At 40.1% G+C, this 20,633-nt stretch overlaps 1 protein-coding gene across 1 annotated transcript in view; it reads right to left on the bottom strand.

The window, feature by feature from the left end:
* Positions 1 to 586: 586 nt before the first annotated feature.
* The window catches only part of LOC122932278 (amine oxidase [flavin-containing]-like), a 34,769-nt gene continuing 14,722 nt past the window's right edge, over positions 587 to 20,633 (bottom strand). The window contains exons 3-12 of the mRNA XM_044286607.1: positions 17,449 to 17,590; positions 16,741 to 16,890; positions 16,088 to 16,247; positions 15,028 to 15,124; positions 13,213 to 13,266; positions 12,230 to 12,287; positions 11,712 to 11,809; positions 9,389 to 9,500; positions 6,974 to 7,036; positions 587 to 742 (exon numbers count right to left, since the gene is read on the bottom strand). Of these exons, the coding sequence (XP_044142542.1) occupies positions 587 to 742; positions 6,974 to 7,036; positions 9,389 to 9,500; positions 11,712 to 11,809; positions 12,230 to 12,287; positions 13,213 to 13,266; positions 15,028 to 15,124; positions 16,088 to 16,247; positions 16,741 to 16,890; positions 17,449 to 17,590 (1,090 nt within the window). The remainder of the gene's footprint in view (positions 743 to 6,973; positions 7,037 to 9,388; positions 9,501 to 11,711; positions 11,810 to 12,229; positions 12,288 to 13,212; positions 13,267 to 15,027; positions 15,125 to 16,087; positions 16,248 to 16,740; positions 16,891 to 17,448; positions 17,591 to 20,633) is intronic.

The following is a 20,633-nucleotide window of genomic DNA, read 5'->3' as shown; positions in this document are numbered from 1 at the left end:
TTTACACTTTGAGCTTCTGTATTGAGAAAAAGGAGTTGTAGATCAGCGAGTTAACACTGCCAGAAGTGTGATGTTGGATTTGTGTCAGATTAAGGACTCATGCACATGAACATAAGTGCTCTGTACCCATATTACAGACCAGAAGCCCATGGAAACACCACAAAGTGCTTCCATGGGCTTTTGGGTCCATGCCTCGCACCGCAAAAGATGCCCGTGCATTCTGGACTGCTATTTGAGGTCCACAGCATGGGCACGGAGCCCTTATGTTCATGTGCATGAGCTCTTTAGCAGGGGCTACCGTAGATAGCTACCGTAGTTGATGGGGTTGCATACATTCTGCAGCAGCAATGTGATAGAATGAAGACTATATAGAAAATTGAATAAATGAGCATTTATGAAGCAAGCGCACAATAAATATAAATCAGTGCAATGGTGCCCATATCCTTTCGATCATTGAAATAAAGCCAGTTAAGCTACATGGAGATTATAAAAAACATGATTTAAACTGTTCATTTATGAAATGAGATATTATCTTGAGATATTTCAAACATGGTAATTTTAAACTATAAATGGAATATAGTAAGTTTTAATTCCGAATGAGAAGTCCTTTTTTGCAAACCGTCAGACCTAAAACCACTGTTGATGTTACAAATGCAGAAAATCCAACAAGCGTCAGTAAACCACCCACAGATGGCAAGTTTCTTTCCCAAAATGTAGTTGTAATTGGAGTTGCTGGAATATCCTGCCATAATATAAAAAGCCAAAGAAAACATGTTATACACATATAATTTCTAAACAAGTATAATGAACTATAACTTCATTAATGTAAAATAAACTAATATGACAATATTTACTTCACAAAAAGTAGCAAAAATTCTTAATTTGAGAAATAACATTTTCCTTCTTTTGACTAATAAGATATACAATACTTCTGTTCTATTTAAAGTGTAACTATTTTTTCAGTTAATTTTTAATTTAGTGTAGGGACATATATGTTAAACATTTTTTTTATAATACTTTAGGAGGGGGTGGCGGGGTAGAGGTCTAATTGTACTAGAAAATAGGGTTTAACGAGTCTTCTTAGCAAAGCTCTAAAACAGAGATTCTGCCTTCAGTCTTCAGTTCTACTAAGCGCTGAAGATGCCTTTATGTAACAAGTCAGTTTTAGAACTTTTAGTTAGAACCTGTAACTGCGCTTGCTGACCACCGATGTTCCCCTACTTACCACTGCGGTCCTGGACTCTGTGTTCGACAGTGATCATCAGTTGCTGTTGTTTCACTATTCACTGCTACAGTCCTGGGCTCTGTGCTTACAGGCATCCTGGAATCCACTCCACAGTTTCCTTACAGTTCTAGGCACAGCATGATTTCCAGTCTGTAGCACTTCCTTAAAAGCCGACACACGTCACTTCCTGTGATGTATGGGTTTTGCACATGTGACCGTGCTGACCAATCCTAGCCCTCTTGCAGCTATATAAGTGGTCCAGCCCCTGTCCCAGGTGCCTGAGCGTCAAAGGTCCTTGTGTCCTGCAAGGTTGCTGTTTTCTGTGCTGGTGCTCCTGCATACCTGACCCATGCTTGTATTTATGGACTCCGGTACCTGCTCTGTCTCGACTCCCCTGTTGCTCATCCGGATTGCCTGACTTGTACCTGTGCTGCTTGCCCTGACCCATTGCTTGTTTGACTTAACCTCTGCTTCATCCTTCGGTCCTCCACTTTCATTCCTGGTTAGGACTCAGCCTGCTGACTATGACTGTACCTCTGATACCTTGCACTGGTACCACCTGGTCCGCCTGGACCACCTGCCTCATGTGCAAGTCCTCCTCAAGAGGTAGCGACCTGGTGTTCCCCCGGAAAGTCTATCCCCAGGGGTGGACTTAGTCTTTCTGCTGCCTGAGGCGAAAACTAAAACAGTGAAACCTGCTAAATTATTAACCTAACCCTTTCTCTTCAGCCCTACTATTAAAGGCACACTTAAAAAACATTACATACAACGCTAAAAAACATACAGGGTAATACAGTGCTACAAACCTCTTACATCCAGTGACATCTCCTCTGATGTAGATGTTTTCTTTCTTTATCTTCTCCATTCAGACTAGACTGCCATGATGATTTTTTTCAGCCATATTTTGTCTCTGCAAGGTTTGACAAACAGATATCCTAGTTTCCTACTCTTCCATCCTCCTCCCCACCTTCTGAACACCCCATCCTGCCATCCCTAATATTATGTCCACTGTGCTCCCCAAAACTATACTGCAGAAACAGTCTACCTGGAAAATACTAGTACCACAGAGATGGTGCTCCTTTCAATAATTCAGCCACTGATGAAGGGGTCAACCTTCTTTAACCCCGAAACGCGTTTGGTAATGGACCCCCATGTTAGGAGTACAGACTTAGATCTTCGACCGATCTAGGAGGAGGACAATTTATCGCTTTAATGATCCCTGAGAACGCCAGCTGCAAGAGAAGTTTACCTTCAGCGAACCTACGTGGACTTCCGGCGGTGGCGTGGGATCCTTTTGAAAAACAACAGCCCTTGGGACTGGAGCACTGATATATACAGAAGGCGCACCGAGACGAGGGTAGGAGACTTGCTCGAAAAATCCTCCGGGTAAGATCGAACTGTCTACTGTAAGATCGAACTGTCTACGAAAATTAAGCAATCGCTTTTCGAAAATTACAGCGGGACGCCGCTGTCTCAGGTTAAGGAGGGGGACGCCACTCTGTGTATAGCTATCATTAATCGAGACCTGAAATTGGAGTCCAAATGTTATTAACATTAACTGAACTCGATTTGTGGATATCCAGAGCTTTAAAATCCTTTGATATTTTTGGGAGGTGAAGTTTTTATTGATGGACTATTAAGTGTATTTTACCTAGGATTGTTTCAGAATGTCGCTTTAGTATGCACATTTTAACCATTTATGCTACTATATACATATATGCAATTATTATTGGGAATTATTCAAACTATCAACTGTGAATAACGTATTTTAGATATATCAGTAATAAAAAACTTTTTATGTAACAATACCCACTGCTCCCATTGCTTTAGAGAGTGCCCCACTGTTATTTATTCATTACTACAACCCCTTTCAGATTTGGTGATCTGTTAGTGGGTGCACCTCACGTTGTTCCCCTGATTACTCTAGTGCGACATATCCTTTTTACATTTCATTATCCTTTCAATAATTATTGGTACAACAGTGCCCAACTGCCCAGCAAATAGTGTCCCTGACACTTATAGGGGTGATTTATAAAACTGGTGTAAAGTAAAACTGGTTTAGTTGCCCATATAAACCAATCAGATTCCAACTTTCATTTTGGACAGCTCATTTGGAAAATTAAATTAGGAATCTGATTGGTTGCTATGGACAACTAAGACAGTACTACCTTACATCAGTTTGATAAATGATCCCCACAGTGTCATAAACATAGTGTCCTCCAAAAATAATTGTGCTAAGTTGTTCCTGTGTCAGGGTGCCCCCCACTGTAATAATAAAGTCCTTCATTTTGCCCTTAGAAGTAATAATGCCCCCATAGTGCCCAATCTACTAATCATGTTCCCTGTAGTCCACCCAATGCCCCCAGTAGTAATAATTCCCCCTATAATGTGTGCATATACAAATAAAATACCCCCTTATAATGTGTACCAGTACAAAAATGGCCCCTTATAATGCCAGTAAAATAATTCCTGCTTACAGTGTGTGGCAGTACAAAAATATAGTTAAAAATAATGTGCGCCAGTACAAAAAATGCTCCCTTATAACGTGAGTGCCCCCAGTAGAACGAATGCCCCCACAGTGGCCCCCTTATAATCTGTGCCAATGCAAAAATTGCTCTTTTTTAGAACCCCCAATGTCCCCATATTGCTTCCTCTAGTTACAAAATAATGACCTCTGCTATTGTGGCCCAACAGCATGCTGCCAAATAAAAATAATAAACTCAAATACTTACCTCTATTCTGCTGTCACAATGAAATGCAAGACACAGACCTCTTCCAGTCTGTGCCCTGAGCTGTATACAGCCCGGCTGAGGCAGCGTGATAATGATGACACCAGTCTCTGATAGACTACAGAAACTAGGACTAAAGCCTATTAGAGGGAACAATAGGGTAGGGGGACATTGCTCCTGTGCCCCACCACAGCATTCTAATGTATTGCTGTCCTGAGAACAGCGACCAAGTAGAATATGCAGAGATTAAAGCGTCCATTGGCCATAGCCCTTACGCTGCCCCCCATTTGCTCCTTCCTGGAGGCGTCTGAGACAATTGCCTCACCTCGCCTCATTGGTGGTGCACCCATGTCTATGCCCACCATCAAGGGAACTGTAATGAACGAGGAGTTAACTTAGACAACGCCCTAAGAGGGGGTAGGTCACGTGGCACAGTGGCTTCACACCCGCTGGTTCGCGACAGAACTTTTCTAGTACAAAGATAGAGTTTTCCCTAAGTATATTACAAAAATGTTTAACAACCCTATCTCTACACTATTAAAATTAACTGAAATAATTATAATTGACCCAAATAGTGTAGATGATGCCTATCCTACAATGCACATAAATACTGTTTTGTAATGGTAGCCAAAGTCTCAACAATAGGATTCCCATACAGTGCCATACGGATGCCTTTGCGTGTCAATATTACAGCTACAAATCCCAGCAAAAGTGCAGTTTTAGTGATTTCAACTAACAGCATCCAAAAGATTAATACTTTCTCTTTGAATCATTAGCAGTTGGGCTAAGATGTATGACTTTAACGCAGATCTACAGTATTTTGCTCATGTGAAACCTATCCTAGGCATTTTACATACAGTAATTTGACATACCATAGGTAGTTAAACAACCACCCGTGGTCAGAACAGATTATGGGGCACTGATTTTTAGCCCTTGTTTACATGTAGTGTATTTGTTGCAGATTTTCTGTGAAGATGCTGCACCTAAAACCCACAACAAAGTACAGTGCAATGGAGTTTAGAAAACATATTTGAACATGCTATAGAGCCCCTTTGCTTTGGAAATTAACAGTTTCAGATGACAGATCCATCAATTCCCGAGCTTCTCTTCTGCCATCCAAGATGGCAGCACTGCTTCTCAGACTACCAGATGCCCAACTTGCATTTGACAGCCCAATACACTTCCTGCTGTCCTTGGATTGTCCAGGACTGCTCATGTCAGCAGTGCTGTCCAATCAAAAGGTCAGAACTGGACAAATTGGAAGTTCCATAGATTTCTCCCATTGCAACACAAAGAGTGATCTCTGCAGGAACAATTTTTCCCGCAGATTTCAGTCAACTTCTACACATGTAAATATATGCAATTGCATTCACGACCTAATCATTTAAATAAAATTTTACTAAGCAAGCAAGAGAATCTAAAAATGTTAATTATCGAAAAGTCCAACCTCACCTGACCTGGAGTGTCAATTCCAAGGCTTTGTAGTGGATCCCAAACAAATGTCTCTCAGTCTTGGTAATGTTTTTAACTTGAGATTCAAAGCCTGTTAGAACCCAGACCTGTTTGTATTCGCCAGATCATGCAAGCAATTGGTCTCATGTTGGCAACGATAGATAAGGTCCCAAAGTCCAAGTGGCATCCCAGGCCTCTTCATTCAGAACTCATATGGCACTTACAGGATCTCTCATCAAACCAGGAACTCACTACTCTGATTGGCAAACCTAAGACATGGCAACCCATTGAAGGGGTTCTCTCACTTTCACAGGATAGGCCATAAATGGCCGATAGGAGTAAGTCTTAAAAGTGAAACCCAAACCTATTTCAAGAACTGGAACCTGTTAAACAATGCAGTAAATACAGAGGTAGTCATGCCTATGGTGCTCTCTCTATTCATTGCTATGGGATCCAGAAGTGTTCCATCAGCAGGCAGAGAAATGGGGTCTACCTTAAAAGGGTTTTCTGACCCCCGCCAATCAGTTTTGTGTACACTATGTAGCGGCTGTGCTTGGTATCGCGCTCAGCCCCTTTCACTTCAGTATATTTACCTAGGCAACACTGAAGGTTTGTGGAAGATTCTTTTGTTTGGGCTTACATGCCATGCAGCCCAAGGAAAAGGGAGAAAACTGTCAAACTTACCAAATCTATGTTTTAAAAGCACAGGAAGGTCTGATCCAGAACACAACACTGCTAACTCTACCACAGTTACAGCCATATAATTGGCAGGACATGCTCTGTTTCTAGATGAAGGCATGTGCTTGATGGGATTAGGAAGCGCACCTAATACCTTTGAAGACCCTTACAAATTGGACTACTTGGTGAGAGTGAACCCTTCATTTGGTTGTTCAGTTTTGTTGGGCTGTATTTTTCATCCTGAATCAGGCTACATTCCCATGGATGCATGCTGCTGTGAAGGATGTCTGTTCTTTTCTGTAGATCAAATAGTTCTACATACTTTCTCTCCCAGTTTAATTTTCTGATTTTAGTGGTGTTGTCTTTAGAAATGCACAGTGGGATGCGGTGGCCCTTTTATAAACATGGTTCATTTTTTTAAATGTATTAACTCTTCATGTCTCCTGTCCAATACACATGGTAAGAAGACAAATCCTCATACGTATATGCTACTGTGTAGACTACTGGAAGAAGAATAGTGTAGGAAATGTGGTCTGTTTTCCCTGCTGCATCTATTATAGATGACAGTATGTGTGATGTTATTATCACTGATAAATAAAAATGATTCTCTTGTTAGCTGAATAAAATTTTATTTACATGATTAGGCTGTGTACAAGTGCCAAAATTGCCTAAATCCTAAATTTACTGCACCATTTGCATTATAATAGATGAAAAGAAATCCATGGCAAATCCGGTGGGAATCAGTAATGTATAGGGGATGATATGGATTAGAAAATGTGCAGCCTGCCCTTAAATCTATGCAGACTTTATTGTTGTACACCATGCACGTTAGTACAGTTGACTGTCCAGCAAAGAAAAGGGATATACAATTCAGAATCATAGTTCTTACCAATGACTGTGGCTCTGGCATCCATATATCACTTTCTGAAATTTTTCCCAATTCAAATAAGATCTGAAACACAGTTCGTAGTATAGGTTACAGAGATTACCAATTAAGTAACAATAGATTCTAATTACATTTTATCCACAGAACATACAGAATATTAAATGGGATGTCCAGAATTTTTTAAGTGATGTCTTATCACAAGGACAGGCCATCACTAGCTGATAGGAGGGGTCTGACACTTCACCTTCATTATTCAGCTGGTCTGTGTAGCTCCGTTGACAGAAGTTAGCGCCAGAGCTACACAGCACCATAGACTTTATAGTGGCGGGAGCTCACTAGTAAAGCGCTACCCCACTGATCCCCAATTTTACTCTGTGGTAGTTATCTCCCACCACAACACAAGTGTTGCTAGTGCTGTGTAGCTCTGGGGCTGACTTCTGTCAACTGAGCTACACAGCTGATTGGCAGGGGTGCAGGGATGGACCACTGCTGATCAGCTAGTGATGAGCTATCCTAAGGATAGGCTATCGCTTAAAAATAAAAACTAGACAATGCCTTTAACAGAACTGTGTAATAACAACTTAATAACTATGGAAAAATAATATTGTGATTACTTTCCAAACAGTAGCTTATTAGCATACCTTTATTATGGTACATGGACATCACGTTATATTAGTGGGTTCAGCTATTTCAGCCATAACCTCTGCTGCCAATTGTATAAATCCAAGCATACAGCTATGCAATCTCCAAACAGCCAAAGGATGGGTCAAACTGAAACTATTTGTGAATTTTAACATTGCACTGATAACATCTTTCCCAAAAATTATCTTGTCCAAGATAATAAAAAATCTGGGACAAACCCTATAATTTCTTAAAAAAATTAAATAAACATTATACTCACTTTTTCCAGCGTTGTACTTTACTGAACTAGTCAGTTTCTCCTCCTCTATTTGTTTACAAACAGCAGTGTTGATGTGCCTGGATATGGCACGTGACCACTGCAGCAGACAGTGATTGGTTGCAGTGGACGCACCAATTTGTCACCAGCAGGAGAATCTGACCAGTGCTGCAGAAAATGATGCTAGAGACAGGGGTGAGTATAATTTTTTTAAAGCAATTTTTTGACTTGTTCAAGATTTTTTATTATCTCAGACAATCCCCTTTAAATTTTTAATATTCTTCCCTTCTGGTCGACTATACTGCTTTTGTGAAATGGAATTTTCTATACCTAACTTCTTCTGGAGTCTGAAAACTAACATACGGCTGTTACATGACATACACGCTTATACTTGACCCATAAGGGCAAAGAAAATTCCATGAGAATTGTTCCTGCCTTCATGCATCATACTAACTGTAAATTTTGGTATATGAGGAAACATGCTTTGGAGTTGTTTACCATAGGAAACCTAAAGGGCTCTTTCACACAAGCCAGGGATTGGGACAATTATTGTGAATGCATGTTCTTATGAATGCTTATTCCTGATAATTGCGCTGTGTAAACTACGTATTTCACGCGGCACTAAAAATCTTGATTAGTGTTGAGCGAATCGAAGTTAACAAAGTGGACTTCAATCCGAATTTCAAGAAAAATTTGATTCGTCATGAAGCTGAATTTCATTGTGCTTAGTGGTAATAAATCAATTTTTCCTGAAATGGCAGTAAAAAACAAAAAAACATACATACTCACCTCATCTATTTGCTTGCGTAGAGGCCACCACGGCCATCTTTATGGGCGCGCTGACGTGTGATGAAACCACGGCATCACGCTGGACGGGTGGGGTGAAATCATCAGTAATGACGTCCCCATGCCTGGCCAGCGTGATGACATGGTGACATCAGCACGTGCAAGATTTGGCCTCTCCGCGAGCAAAAGGATGAGGTGAGTATGTATTTTTAACCCCTGATTAACACCTGAAAGGCCTCAATGTGACTGTCAGGTGCTGCGATCAACTTTGTTCCAGGGAATGACAGTCTGTCATTGGTTGGCTAACTTGATAGTTCATTGTTAAATTTCACCTGATGAATTATCATTTTGGTTGAATCTGTTTTGATCAACTTCAGACTAATGGGTATAGTCACCTTTAGACCCACCAATAAGTAAATACATACCTGTAAATATAAATCAAAGAGATTGTGCCAAGGATTAAAGTTATTCACTATCCTTTTCTGAAAAGATTTGGGTGGGGGTGACACATTTATCATTTTTCCTAAATAAAATCGACATCAGCACAGACTGCTAGAGGATGGTCTTAATCTATGATAAGACTTGCACCTCATCATCAATATATGATATCAAGACTGGCTTATCATTCGTCAATCATGATGAGTTAGGGCCAGAACTTATTTTGGTATGCAGGGTGTATACTATTCTGAATTATAACAATTCATAATCCCATTGAAACCCCCCAAAAACAATACCTCTCTGGCAGCCCTTTCTCCAGCTTGGATTGCTCCTTCAAGATATCCACTCCACTCAGTGGCTGTCTCTGTGCCAGCAAAGAAGATTCTACCAAAAGGTTGTCGGAGAACCCTTAAAATATCATGCAGAAGGAGTAAAAATAACATTTGTGGAATACAGTATATCAAGTTACAGTACATAGGTATTTCTATGAGTATATTTTTTACCATACACATTTGTATTAGGTAATCTGACAATTTGAACTCGTTAGATCCATCAATAATAGAAATACAGGCAATTTATAGATATAACTTACTATCTTCAAAAAACATCTATAGGACTAATTGTGCCCTTAACAAACTGTAAAAAAAATAAATGCCTCGGCATACTTTATAGACATGCTATAGTTTAAAATTATTCTCAAATTACACATGGAGAGCAAAAATATCCATTACACTATTTGATTAGTGATGAGCAAATCGAAGACCACGGAATGGACGTGCAAAGAAATATGTTCATGCGCAGGGCACATTCAGACGGCCGTAGTGCAATTTGCAGACCCCATAGTAGAAAATGACTATTCTTTTCTGAGATTGTGGACAAAATAGGACATGGTCTATATTTTCCGCAGAACGGAACCACGGATGCGGGCAGCTTCACGGTGTGCTGTCCGCATCTTTTGCAGCCCCATTGAAATGAACGGGTCTGCACCCGTTCCGCAAAATTGGATACGGGCGTCTAAATGAGCCCTTACTCTGTGTCAGTTGTGTCTGCTCTTAATTTGAATTATAGATAAATTCATGGATGTTTGTTTAAAAAAAAACACTTTAGTCTTATCATGAGGTGAATTTTAGTCAGTTTTGCAGGAGTCTGCATTGCCATAATTTGTACCAGATTTACTAAATGTCACAAAATATTTAATTTGGTGCATCTAAGTCTAACAGTTCTATCTTGAGATGTTACTCCTCTTTCTATGCCACTCATTTAGAGTAAGATTGTGACAACTTTAGCAACTTTTTAAAAAGTCATGGTTGATAAATATGTCTTAAATGAGGTAGCCAGACAAATCAAGACCACTCTCACATCCACTTTTCAAAACTGAAATGAGTGGTTTAAAAAGGCAAAAGGAGCCCCCTCTGTCATGCATCAGTAACCCGCAAATGAGATTGCGGGGTGCTGATATCTTAGAAGGCTCTCGGCCTGCCTACAGTGCATGCACAGCTTGATGGTGCCTGGCAGTATAGCACTGGCAAAAAAAAAAGGATCCTGTAAAAAGATGATGACTGCGTTCTACTCCAGCTAAAAGCTGTGCAGCATCATAAACTTTACCTTTCTTGTGTATAGTTTTTACAGAAAAAAAGCCATTTTCTGATGACAATTAGCGATGAGCGAATTTCATGTTATGAAATTCATTCACGCTTCGTTTGGTGGTGAAAGCAGAATTGCACTATGGATTCCGTTACATAGTTACATAGTTAATACGGTTGAAAAAAGACAAACGTCCATCAAGTTCAACCAAGGGATAGGTGGGGACGCGAATCCCAGAAGGAAGTGAGACTCAGATTTCTACACATTTTCATAAGCATTTATGTTTTTTTCTTTTAAGAATTCGTCTAAACCCTTTTTGAAACGGTTCACTGTTCCTGCTGTGACCACATCCTGAGGAAGTCTATTCCATAGATTCACAGTTCTTACATTAAAGAAACTTCTGGAGACTGAACTTTTTCTTCTTCAGTCGGAGGCAGTTGCCCCCTTGTCTTTTGAGCACATTTTACATGGAACAGCTTTTCGCCGTATTTTTTGTATGGCCCATTTATATACTTGTACAGGTTAATCATGTTCCCCCTTAGATGTCTCTTCTCAAGACTAAATAAATTCAATTATTTTAATCTTTCTTCATAACTAAAGACCCTCCATGCCCCTTATCATTTTAGTCGCTCTCCTCTGTACTTTTTCCAGCTGCAGTGCATCTTTTCTATGTACTGGTGCCCAGAACTGGACTGCGTATTCCAGATGAGGCCGCACCAGCGCTTTGTAAAGTGGTAATATTACATCCCTGCCCTGCAAGTCCAAGCCTCGTTTAATGCATGACAATATCCTGGTGGCCTTAGAAGCAGCTGATTGACATTGTATACTATAATTTAATCTAACATCCACAAGGACACCCAACTGAGAAATGGACCATAACGCTATTATATGACGGAATGCATAGCAGAATTGTGTTATGGTCCGTGATAACAGAATCCATAACGTAATTCTGCTTTTACCACCAAATGAAGCGTGAACGAATTTCAAAATATGAAATGAGCTCATCTCTAATGACAATGTCCTGTTTAAACTTACCTTCCATATTGAGTCAGGATTCCGGGTGGGAAATAAGCTGTATAGCAGCCCCCAGAATACTGCTCCTCACACCAGTTCTTTTCTTCATAATGTACCGGCTGTTGATATATTTACATATGCACAGTTATGAAGGTAATCTTGCACTATTGTGATACTAATGGTGTATCCCCCCTTACCAAGTTAATAAACATTAGGTTTAAAGACACAGAATTTTTGTGCTATGATAAGCAGGTAAAGAAAATCTTTATTCCACTGTAAGTGGTATATGTAAGGCTGATAATAATGATCTTTTTCAAAGATGTTTGGTTTTTAAGATAATTTTTAAGTCAAGAATCTAAAGGCATGTCTTCACCATAGACACTGGAGGCATTTCTCTAGGCTATGCCATAATTGTCCAATCAGGCATGGCCTGATATCCTACTGCCATTGTACTTTTTGCAGCAATTACTGTAGAATTCTTTCCGAAATACAACTTTACCCTTGAAAAGATTGTACATTAAATATTAAAGTCGCCTTACATGTAAAGCTTCCTCGGAGTCCAATACTCTCGCGTACAGCTCACAGATCTTTCTTTTTCTAAAAATAAAAGGCAGGAAATTTATATTTAATACATCCTTCTTAGCAACAGCTGGAAACATGTTTACTGTGTCCAAGTATATTGTGCATTTAGCATTCTGATAATTTCATTAACTCCATACAATGCAAATATATTTTCTACACAGTTAAAACAGTATGCCTGCGCATTACCAGTTCCTGCCAGCTGATGAAATATCTATAACTTGAATTACGGTTATGACTTTACGTCACCTACACTGTTGGGACATAAAAAGAAACATAATCTATACTGTATAATATAATAAGGCTTCATCCTCCGGCTTCATTACTGATCTTTGTTGTTGAATCCCTACCTCTGTACCTATAATGTACCTTCTGTGCGTGACTGATATTATACAGCTATTGCTTACCATTATAATATGGACCCATAGGAATTGTGTGTCATTGTACAAGGTAAAAGGTATAAACCCAGATTAACACACATCAGTAATTAGCAGGAAATGCATCATATCGAGGTAACATATTTATATACAGTATTTAAAGGGGTTGTCTCATCTCGCCGTTATTAAGTCAAGATGAGACACAGCCCTGACCACCAGCTGGCCGGGAAACAGCAGAGCGCTCTGGCACTTGCTGTTCCAGTAGCTCTTATTGCAGTGCATTAGAACTATGGAAACAGTATAGAACAGCAAGCTATACTGTTTCCCTAACTCAGTAACACACAGCGTGTTGTGCTGTGCTGTTCCCATAGCTCTCATGCACCGCACTGGGAGCTACTGAAACGGCAAGCGTCAGAGCAGTCTGCTGTTTCCTGGCTGGATCATGGTCAGGGTTGTGTCTCACTCGCCTTAGTAACAGTGGAATAAAAAAAAAACCTTTAATAAAATACACAGTAATACCAATAAAATCTGAAATACAAACAGAACAGAAAATAAATCCCTCTTACCGTTCATCTTTTGTAAGATTAGCTAATCTCCTTGACTTGCGGGCAAGTATGAATCTACAATCAAATAAAACGTAGTCATACATTTTTTTTTTATGCGATTCCCTACTCAATACATTCTTGGCTATTTTACCTTTTGAATATGTAACCTAAACCTATTAAAACTTCTTTAAAACTATTACAAATACCCTAAAATAATTTTTGTTTTCTACTTTATTAATTGATTTTATTGTCTTCCTATCAAAACAGACCCCAAAAGTGAAGGCCTATTCAGTGCAATTTCAGAATTCTGCCCAATTCCTCTGATGAAGCCAGGTTACTGGCAAAACGTTGGCGGGCAGTTAGAAGTTTTTAGTAGTCTAGCATCCAGTGTTTATGTTATTATCCTCGTCAGTGAATAGAACTAACTAATTATTGTATAGCAATGGAAAAAAAACAAGACTAAAAAGGGTAGTGTACACCCCTTAGGCTACTTTCACACTCGCGTTTGGTGCGGATCCGTCTTGTATGTGCACAGACGGATCCGCACCAATAATGCAAACGCTTGTATCCGTTAATAACTGATCCGTTTGCATTATTCATTAAAAAAAAAGTACGTCAAAACGGATCCGTCTTGACTTATATTGAAAGTCAATGGGGGACGGATCCGTTTTCAATTGCACCATATTGTGTCAGTGAAAAATGGATCAGTCCCCACCGTTTGGCTCCGCATAGTCAGGCGGTCACCAAAACGCTGCAAGATGCATTTTAGTGACCACCTAATAAACGCAATGGAGACCAAACGCAGCCAAATTGAAGCATTCTGAATGGATCCTTATCCATTCAGAATGCATTGGGGCTGAACTGATCCGTTTTGGGCCGCTTGTGAGAGTCCTGAAACGCATCTCACAAGCGGACCCAGGAATGCCAGTAGCCTTAGTCTGTCAGCAATGCACAGACAATATCCACATACACTAGTGCTAGTGATTTTTAAAGCTGCAATTTCTCACAGGACTATGTGAATTTTAGATACATTATTAAAAGTTAATTTTGAGGCATATTTTTCTTTCTTAGATATCTGGGGCAAGTTTGGTATATAGCCTTGGACAGTGAATTTTTGATATTTACAAAGTTAGAAATGTAACATACTTTTGTGTTTCTTTTTAAATACAATTGTACCAAGATTTATTTATTAATGAAGGACACAAATGCTAATTTTAAATCTATATCTATTACCACTAGTTTTTCTCAAAATAAAAATAAAAATGATGACTACATTAAAATCAAAGATATTTTTAGATTAAACCACTGATCCCTATTATAGTCTATGTATACAGGGTTTTCTTCCAGGTGATTCTCTGCATATTTGCCAGAAGGTGACCAGATCTCCACCCTGTCCCCATTATAGTGAATTGGGCTTTATAAACTTCTGGCCATGCCAGAATGCAGAGCTATATGGCAGGCTGTTCCCTGCCGAATAAACCTGCTGGATCACCACCGCTAGTGTGCAACTAGCCTAAAATTAGTGTTTATGAGTTGTCAGAGAACTAGAGATAAAGATTACAGATCGAGCAGTCAGAGTGACTCTCTGATGGGCTTCACTGAGGAGAAGCAATGAAAATGAAATCTGCACAAGACAAACATTATTTATTTATTTATTTTAATATAGACCAATAGAAAAAAAACAAGTTAGGTAGGTTGCAATATTTAAAAATTGCCCCAAAGGGTCTCCATGACTTTTAACTTCCTAATAGAATTTTGGAACATCATTGTATGTATATTTGGGATATAAATTATATATGAAATTGAACATTTATGGTAATTCAGAAGACAGAATACCCCATTATAGCAGGCACTGTGCCATCGGGTTTTGTATCATCAAGGGTTAGACCAATTGGTGCTTCTTCATCTTCAATAATCATGCTCCCACAATAATCTAGTGAATGAATAAAAAGTTAGAAAATTATCTATCACTTGACCATGTTTTTTTAATATATAAATCTACAAAAGATTAGAAGTAGATAAAGTGTGTTTATTGAGTAGTAACTTCTTGGTCTTTTAAAGGGCATCTGTCAGCAGATTTGTACCTATGAACTGAACTGACCTGTTACATGTGCGCTTGGCAGGTGAAGACATCTGTGTTGGTCCCATGTTCATATGTGCCCGTATTGCTGAGAAAAATTATGCTTTAATATTCGCAAATGAGCCTCTAGGAGCAACAGGGGCATTGCCATTACAGCCTGAAGGCTCTGCTCTCTCTGCAACTGCTGTGCCCTCTCCACTTTAATTGACAGGGCCAAGCATGATGAGGTTTTAACTGCCCAGCCCTGTCAATCAAAGTGCAAAGAGTGTTGCAGTTGCAGAGAAAGCAGAGCCCCTAGGCGTAACAGCAATGTCTCCATTACTCCTAATAATCAAGCTGGTGTAAAGAAGAACTGGCTTAGTTGCCCATAGCAACCAATCAGATTCCACCTTTTATTTTTCACAGGTGGACCCTGATTGGTTGTTACAGGAAACTAAGCCAGTTCTACTTTACACCAGTTTGATAAATCTCCCCCATTATTTTTCTCAGTAATGCGGGCACATATGAACATGGGACCAACACAGATGCATTCAGCTGCCAAGTGCACATGTAAAATGTCAGCCAGTTTCATAGGTACAAGTCTGCTGAGATTAAATGGAGCTATAGTAGGGCCCAGTGCAAAAGGTGTTAGGGAGTTCTAAGTTTGTATTCCTGTTGCGGTCTTGAAAACTTGACAGAATTAGAAAAAAATATATGGAATCAAGAAAAAGAGAAATTACCACTTTACGTGCAAATACATCATGAAACTGAATGTATGACTTTTAAACTAAAACATTTTAACATATAAGAGCAGTCCTGATGTCTAAGAGTCCATACCTTTCTTCCTCCAGAAGGCTTCCTTGTAATAAACCATGCACTTTATTACTGAGCCCATAGGAACACGACTAATTAGCTGATTTCTTAGTGGAGGCAAACCAGGATTAAAATTTATTTTAAGACAAAGAGTGGGTGGAATGGCACTGATAACGTATTTGGCCTGTAACAGAATAGAAGTAGTTTAGACTAGAGAAGAACGTCATTTGAGTGCTCTCCAAATCAATATAAAGTATGTGTGCTTTTGTTGTGATTGTTGAAGCATCTAGGAGTAAAAACAGCTCAGACACAAAGCAGTAGACCACGCAAAACCACAAAGTGGAGCCGTCGGGTGCTTAGCGCGTGGCATGCAAAAATTGCTTACCGTCTGTTGAATCACTCTCCACAGAATACTAGACTGCCTCTGGAATGGACATCAGCACAAGAATTATGTGTTGAGTGATTCATGAAATGGGTTATCATGGTCGAGCAGCTGAAGACTAGCCTGAGCTCACCATGCACAATACAAGGCTTTGGCAGGAGTGCTGTAAAACATGGATTCTGATGCTACCTACCTGAATTTTAGTGATTACTGTAAAGTTTGAAGGAGGGATAATGTTGTGTAACCATAGAATTTAATCTAGATCTTTAAAAACAGAATGAATGCAATTGCCTACCTCATATATTTCATGATTGACAGTTTCTACTGTAATGTTTTCCACAGATTGATCAACTCGCACTACAGGCCTCTGCAGTTTCACACGACCTTGTAGACGTTCTGCTATCTTTTCACTAATCTGTCCTGCTCCACCAACAAACTTTCTCTCCTTTAAAAAAAAAATAAAAAAAAAAAAAATCCCAAGTAATTGGTATCACATGTGTATCATGAACTCTGCTTTATGTTGTTATCCCTCCTGGATATACTGTAAATATGCCCAGGTATGGGTTTATTTATGCATTTATAGGATTAATAGTAGAGGAAAGGCAATGCAGGGCTCTAAGAAAAATAGGCTTTATAATTATGTCAGCCAAGTAAATACTACAAAAGGCAAGTCAGGAAAATTGGCATGTCCTTAAGCTCTCTGGATGAAATATAATGAATGAAATATAATTCCTATTCACTTCAGTGGGAACATCACTGAAGTTACCAAATCTGTCCATAATACAATGGATGGAGTTGTGTAGTTCTAGACTTGCCTACTTCTGGTGCAAAAACTACAATGAAAAAGCTGATCGGAGGGAGTGTAGGGTTTCAGTCCATGCCAATCCGATATTGATTGCCTCTCTTGAGGATAGGTCATCAATATCAAAACCCTGGACAACCCCTTTCAAGTATTTCTAATTATAATCTAAATAGCAATAACTTTAAATATTCTTATATTTACCTGTCCACCATTAGATGTTGAAAAAATTCTTGTAGTTCCTCCACACTGCTTTACATACCACAAGAACCAAAGTGCAGAGACTTCATGAGGTTCTGATGTTACATTCACATTCACAAAAAGTGTTGCAAAATTCTTAGCTGTGCTGCAAGATCATAGAAAGTTACAGTCACATAGTTTGTTAGGCCAAAAGAAGACATCTGTTCATCTAGTTCAGCCTGTTATCCTGCAAGTTAGCCTTGAGGTAGAAGCCAAGTTTCCTCAATTAAGAGGAAAAAATTCCTTCCCGGCTCCAATTAGGTAGAATAACTCCCTGGATCAAGGACCCATCTAAAAATCTAATAACTATAACCGTTAATATTATTACAGTCCAGAAATACATCCAGGCCCCTCTTGAACTCTTTTAGTGAACTCATCATCACCACCTCCTCAGGCAGAGAGTTCCATAGTCTCACTGCTCTTATAGTAAAGAATCCTCTTCTGTGTTTGTGTAGAAACCTTCTTTCCTCTAGATGCAGAGGATGCCCCCTCGTCACAGTTCTGGGTATAACTAGATGATGGGAGAGATCTCTGTACTGACCCCTGATATATTTATACATACTGTAGTTATTAGATCTCCCCCTAGTCGGCTTTTTTCTAAAGTGAATAACCCTAATTTTGATAATCTTTCTGGGTACTGTAGTCCACCCATTCCAGTTATCACAGTAGTTGCCCTTCCCTGAACCCTCTCCAGCTCTGGTATGTCTGCCTTGTCTACAGGAGACCAGAACTCAGGGGTCAAGTCCTGGGAAAAAAAGTGTGGGAACTCACCCAAGATCCACTGCAACCCCCCCCCCCCCCCTCCAAAAAATAAAAAAAGCACAGAAAATCTAGCATGCTGTAATTTTTGTAAAAAAAAAAAAAAAAAAAAAAAAAAAAACACTTTTAGAAAAGTTTGTCCTGGGATTCGATCTCATGACCTCTACACATCAGAGGCAAGGCATATGCCCTCACAGCTATGAAAGCTGTCTAGATAGTTACTTAAAAAAAAAAAAATAAGACTTCTACTGTAGGTAACTTTGTCCACTGTGTATGGATGTAGCAGAGCTGGGTGTGTTGGGGCAGCTGTCATGTGTATGGTTGTACACTAGGTATCAGTAAACTAGGTATCAGTAGAAGTCTTATAAAAAAAAAAACACTTTTAGAAAAGTTTATCCTGGGATTCGAACTCATAACCTCTACACATCAGAGGCAAGGCATTTACCCTCACAGCCATAAAAGCTGTCTAGCTAGATGCTTAAAAAAATAAAAAATAAGACTTCTACTTATACCTAGTGTACTGATACCTAGTGTACAACTATATACATGACAGCTGCCCCAACACACCCAGCTCTGCTACATCCATACACAGTGGGCAGCTGTTATGTGTATGGTTGTACACTAGGTATCAGTACACTAGGTATAAGTAGAAGTCTTATATTTTTTTTTTAAGCAACTACCTAGACAGCTTTCATAGCTGTGAGGGTAAATGCCTTCCTCTGATGTGTAGAGGTCGTGAGTTCGAATCCCAGGACAAACTTTTAGAAAGACATTCTAAATGATCTCAGCTGCGAACACTCTGCCCAAAGTGACTGAACAGCGTATCTGGCCGACAGAAGAAGTGAAGGAGATGATGTCAGTAGGGGGCGGGGCGCGATGAGAGGAGTCGCAGGCAGCAGCACCGCACAGTCAGCTTCCTCTCAACTGAAGCCGCTCCTCCTCCCTTAGGGCTCATGCACACGACAGTATTTTGCGTTCAGTATACTGGACGTTTTTTTAGCTCAGTATACGGAACATATACTGAACCATTCATTTCAATGGTTCAGCAAAAAATACTGAAGTGTCTCCGTGTGCATTCCGTTTCAGTATTTCAGTATTTCCGTGCCGTGAAAAGATAGAACATGTCCTATTCTTGTCCGCAAATCACGGTGCTTGGCTCCATTCAAGTCAATGGGTCCGCAAAAAAAACGGAACACATACGGAAATGCATCCGTATGTCTTCCGTATCCGTTCCGTTTTTGCTGAACCATCTATTGAAAATGTTATGCTCAGCCCAATTTTTTCTATGTAATTACTGTATACTGTATATGGCATACGGAAAAACGGAACGGAAAAACGGAAAGGAAACGGAAACAAAAAACGGAACAACGGATCCGTAAAAAACGGACCGCAAAACACTGAAAAAGCAATACTGTCGTGTGCATGAGGCCTTAGCCTGCCCTGCACAGTGCACTCCGTCTCCCCCTGTGAATCTGATTCTGATTCAGCCGCGTTCTCCTGGCTTGAGGCTGAAAGGGAACGGCGTTCCTGCCATGAAAAAGTGCAGGAACGCCGTTCCCACGCGTTCCCCCTCCACTCGACCCCTGCCAGAACTGTACACAGTACTCTATGTGTGGTCTGACTAGTGATTTTTAAAGTAGCAGGACTATGTTCTCATCACGGGCATCCACGCCCCTTTTGAAGTACCCCATGACCTTAATGGCCTTAGCAGCAGCTGTCTGACACGGGTTTCTACAGTTTGCTGCCTACTAAAATTCCTAAGTCCTTTTACATGTCAGTGTTAGGGCTCGTTCACACGAACGTGTGATGTCCATTGCCGCATTGCGGACCGTGTGAACGAGCACTTACCCATCGTTTTACCATTTAGTATGTATGGGTGACTTGCATTATTCCTTCCCATGTGCACAACTTTACACTTGTCAGCATTAAGCATAACAAATAGAAGCCATAGTGCAGATGTGAACGAATGCGGAAACTGGAAACACATTGGGGGTCATTAACCACCTCCCAACCGCCTAACGCACGGATGCGTCCGGGAGGTGGTTGATTTACTCCTCCTGGACGCATCCGTGCGTCATCTCGCGAGACGCGAGATTTCGGTCACAGCCGGCCCGCGCATGCGCATCGCGGGCCGGCAAAAGTTCAAGGAGCATTTCGTCAGCAACCTGCCAGCCAATGATCGCGGCTGGCAGGTTGCTGATTTTAAGAAAAAACAATCAGAAGCCACATAGCAGATCATATTAGTAAATATGATCTGTTATATGGCTGTCCTGCTCCTCTGCTGGTCCTTTTCGTCGGTTGGATCCAGCAGAGGAGCAGGCTTCACAGTGAGTACACCAAACACCACATACTAGCCCCAGATCACCCCCCTGAACCCCAATTAACCCTTT

This window comes from Bufo gargarizans, chromosome 3 (genome assembly GCF_014858855.1).
Source record: "Bufo gargarizans isolate SCDJY-AF-19 chromosome 3, ASM1485885v1, whole genome shotgun sequence".
In the NCBI taxonomy this organism is placed as follows: domain Eukaryota; kingdom Metazoa; phylum Chordata; class Amphibia; order Anura; family Bufonidae; genus Bufo; species Bufo gargarizans.
This window is presented reverse-complemented; position numbering and strand designations above follow the sequence as displayed.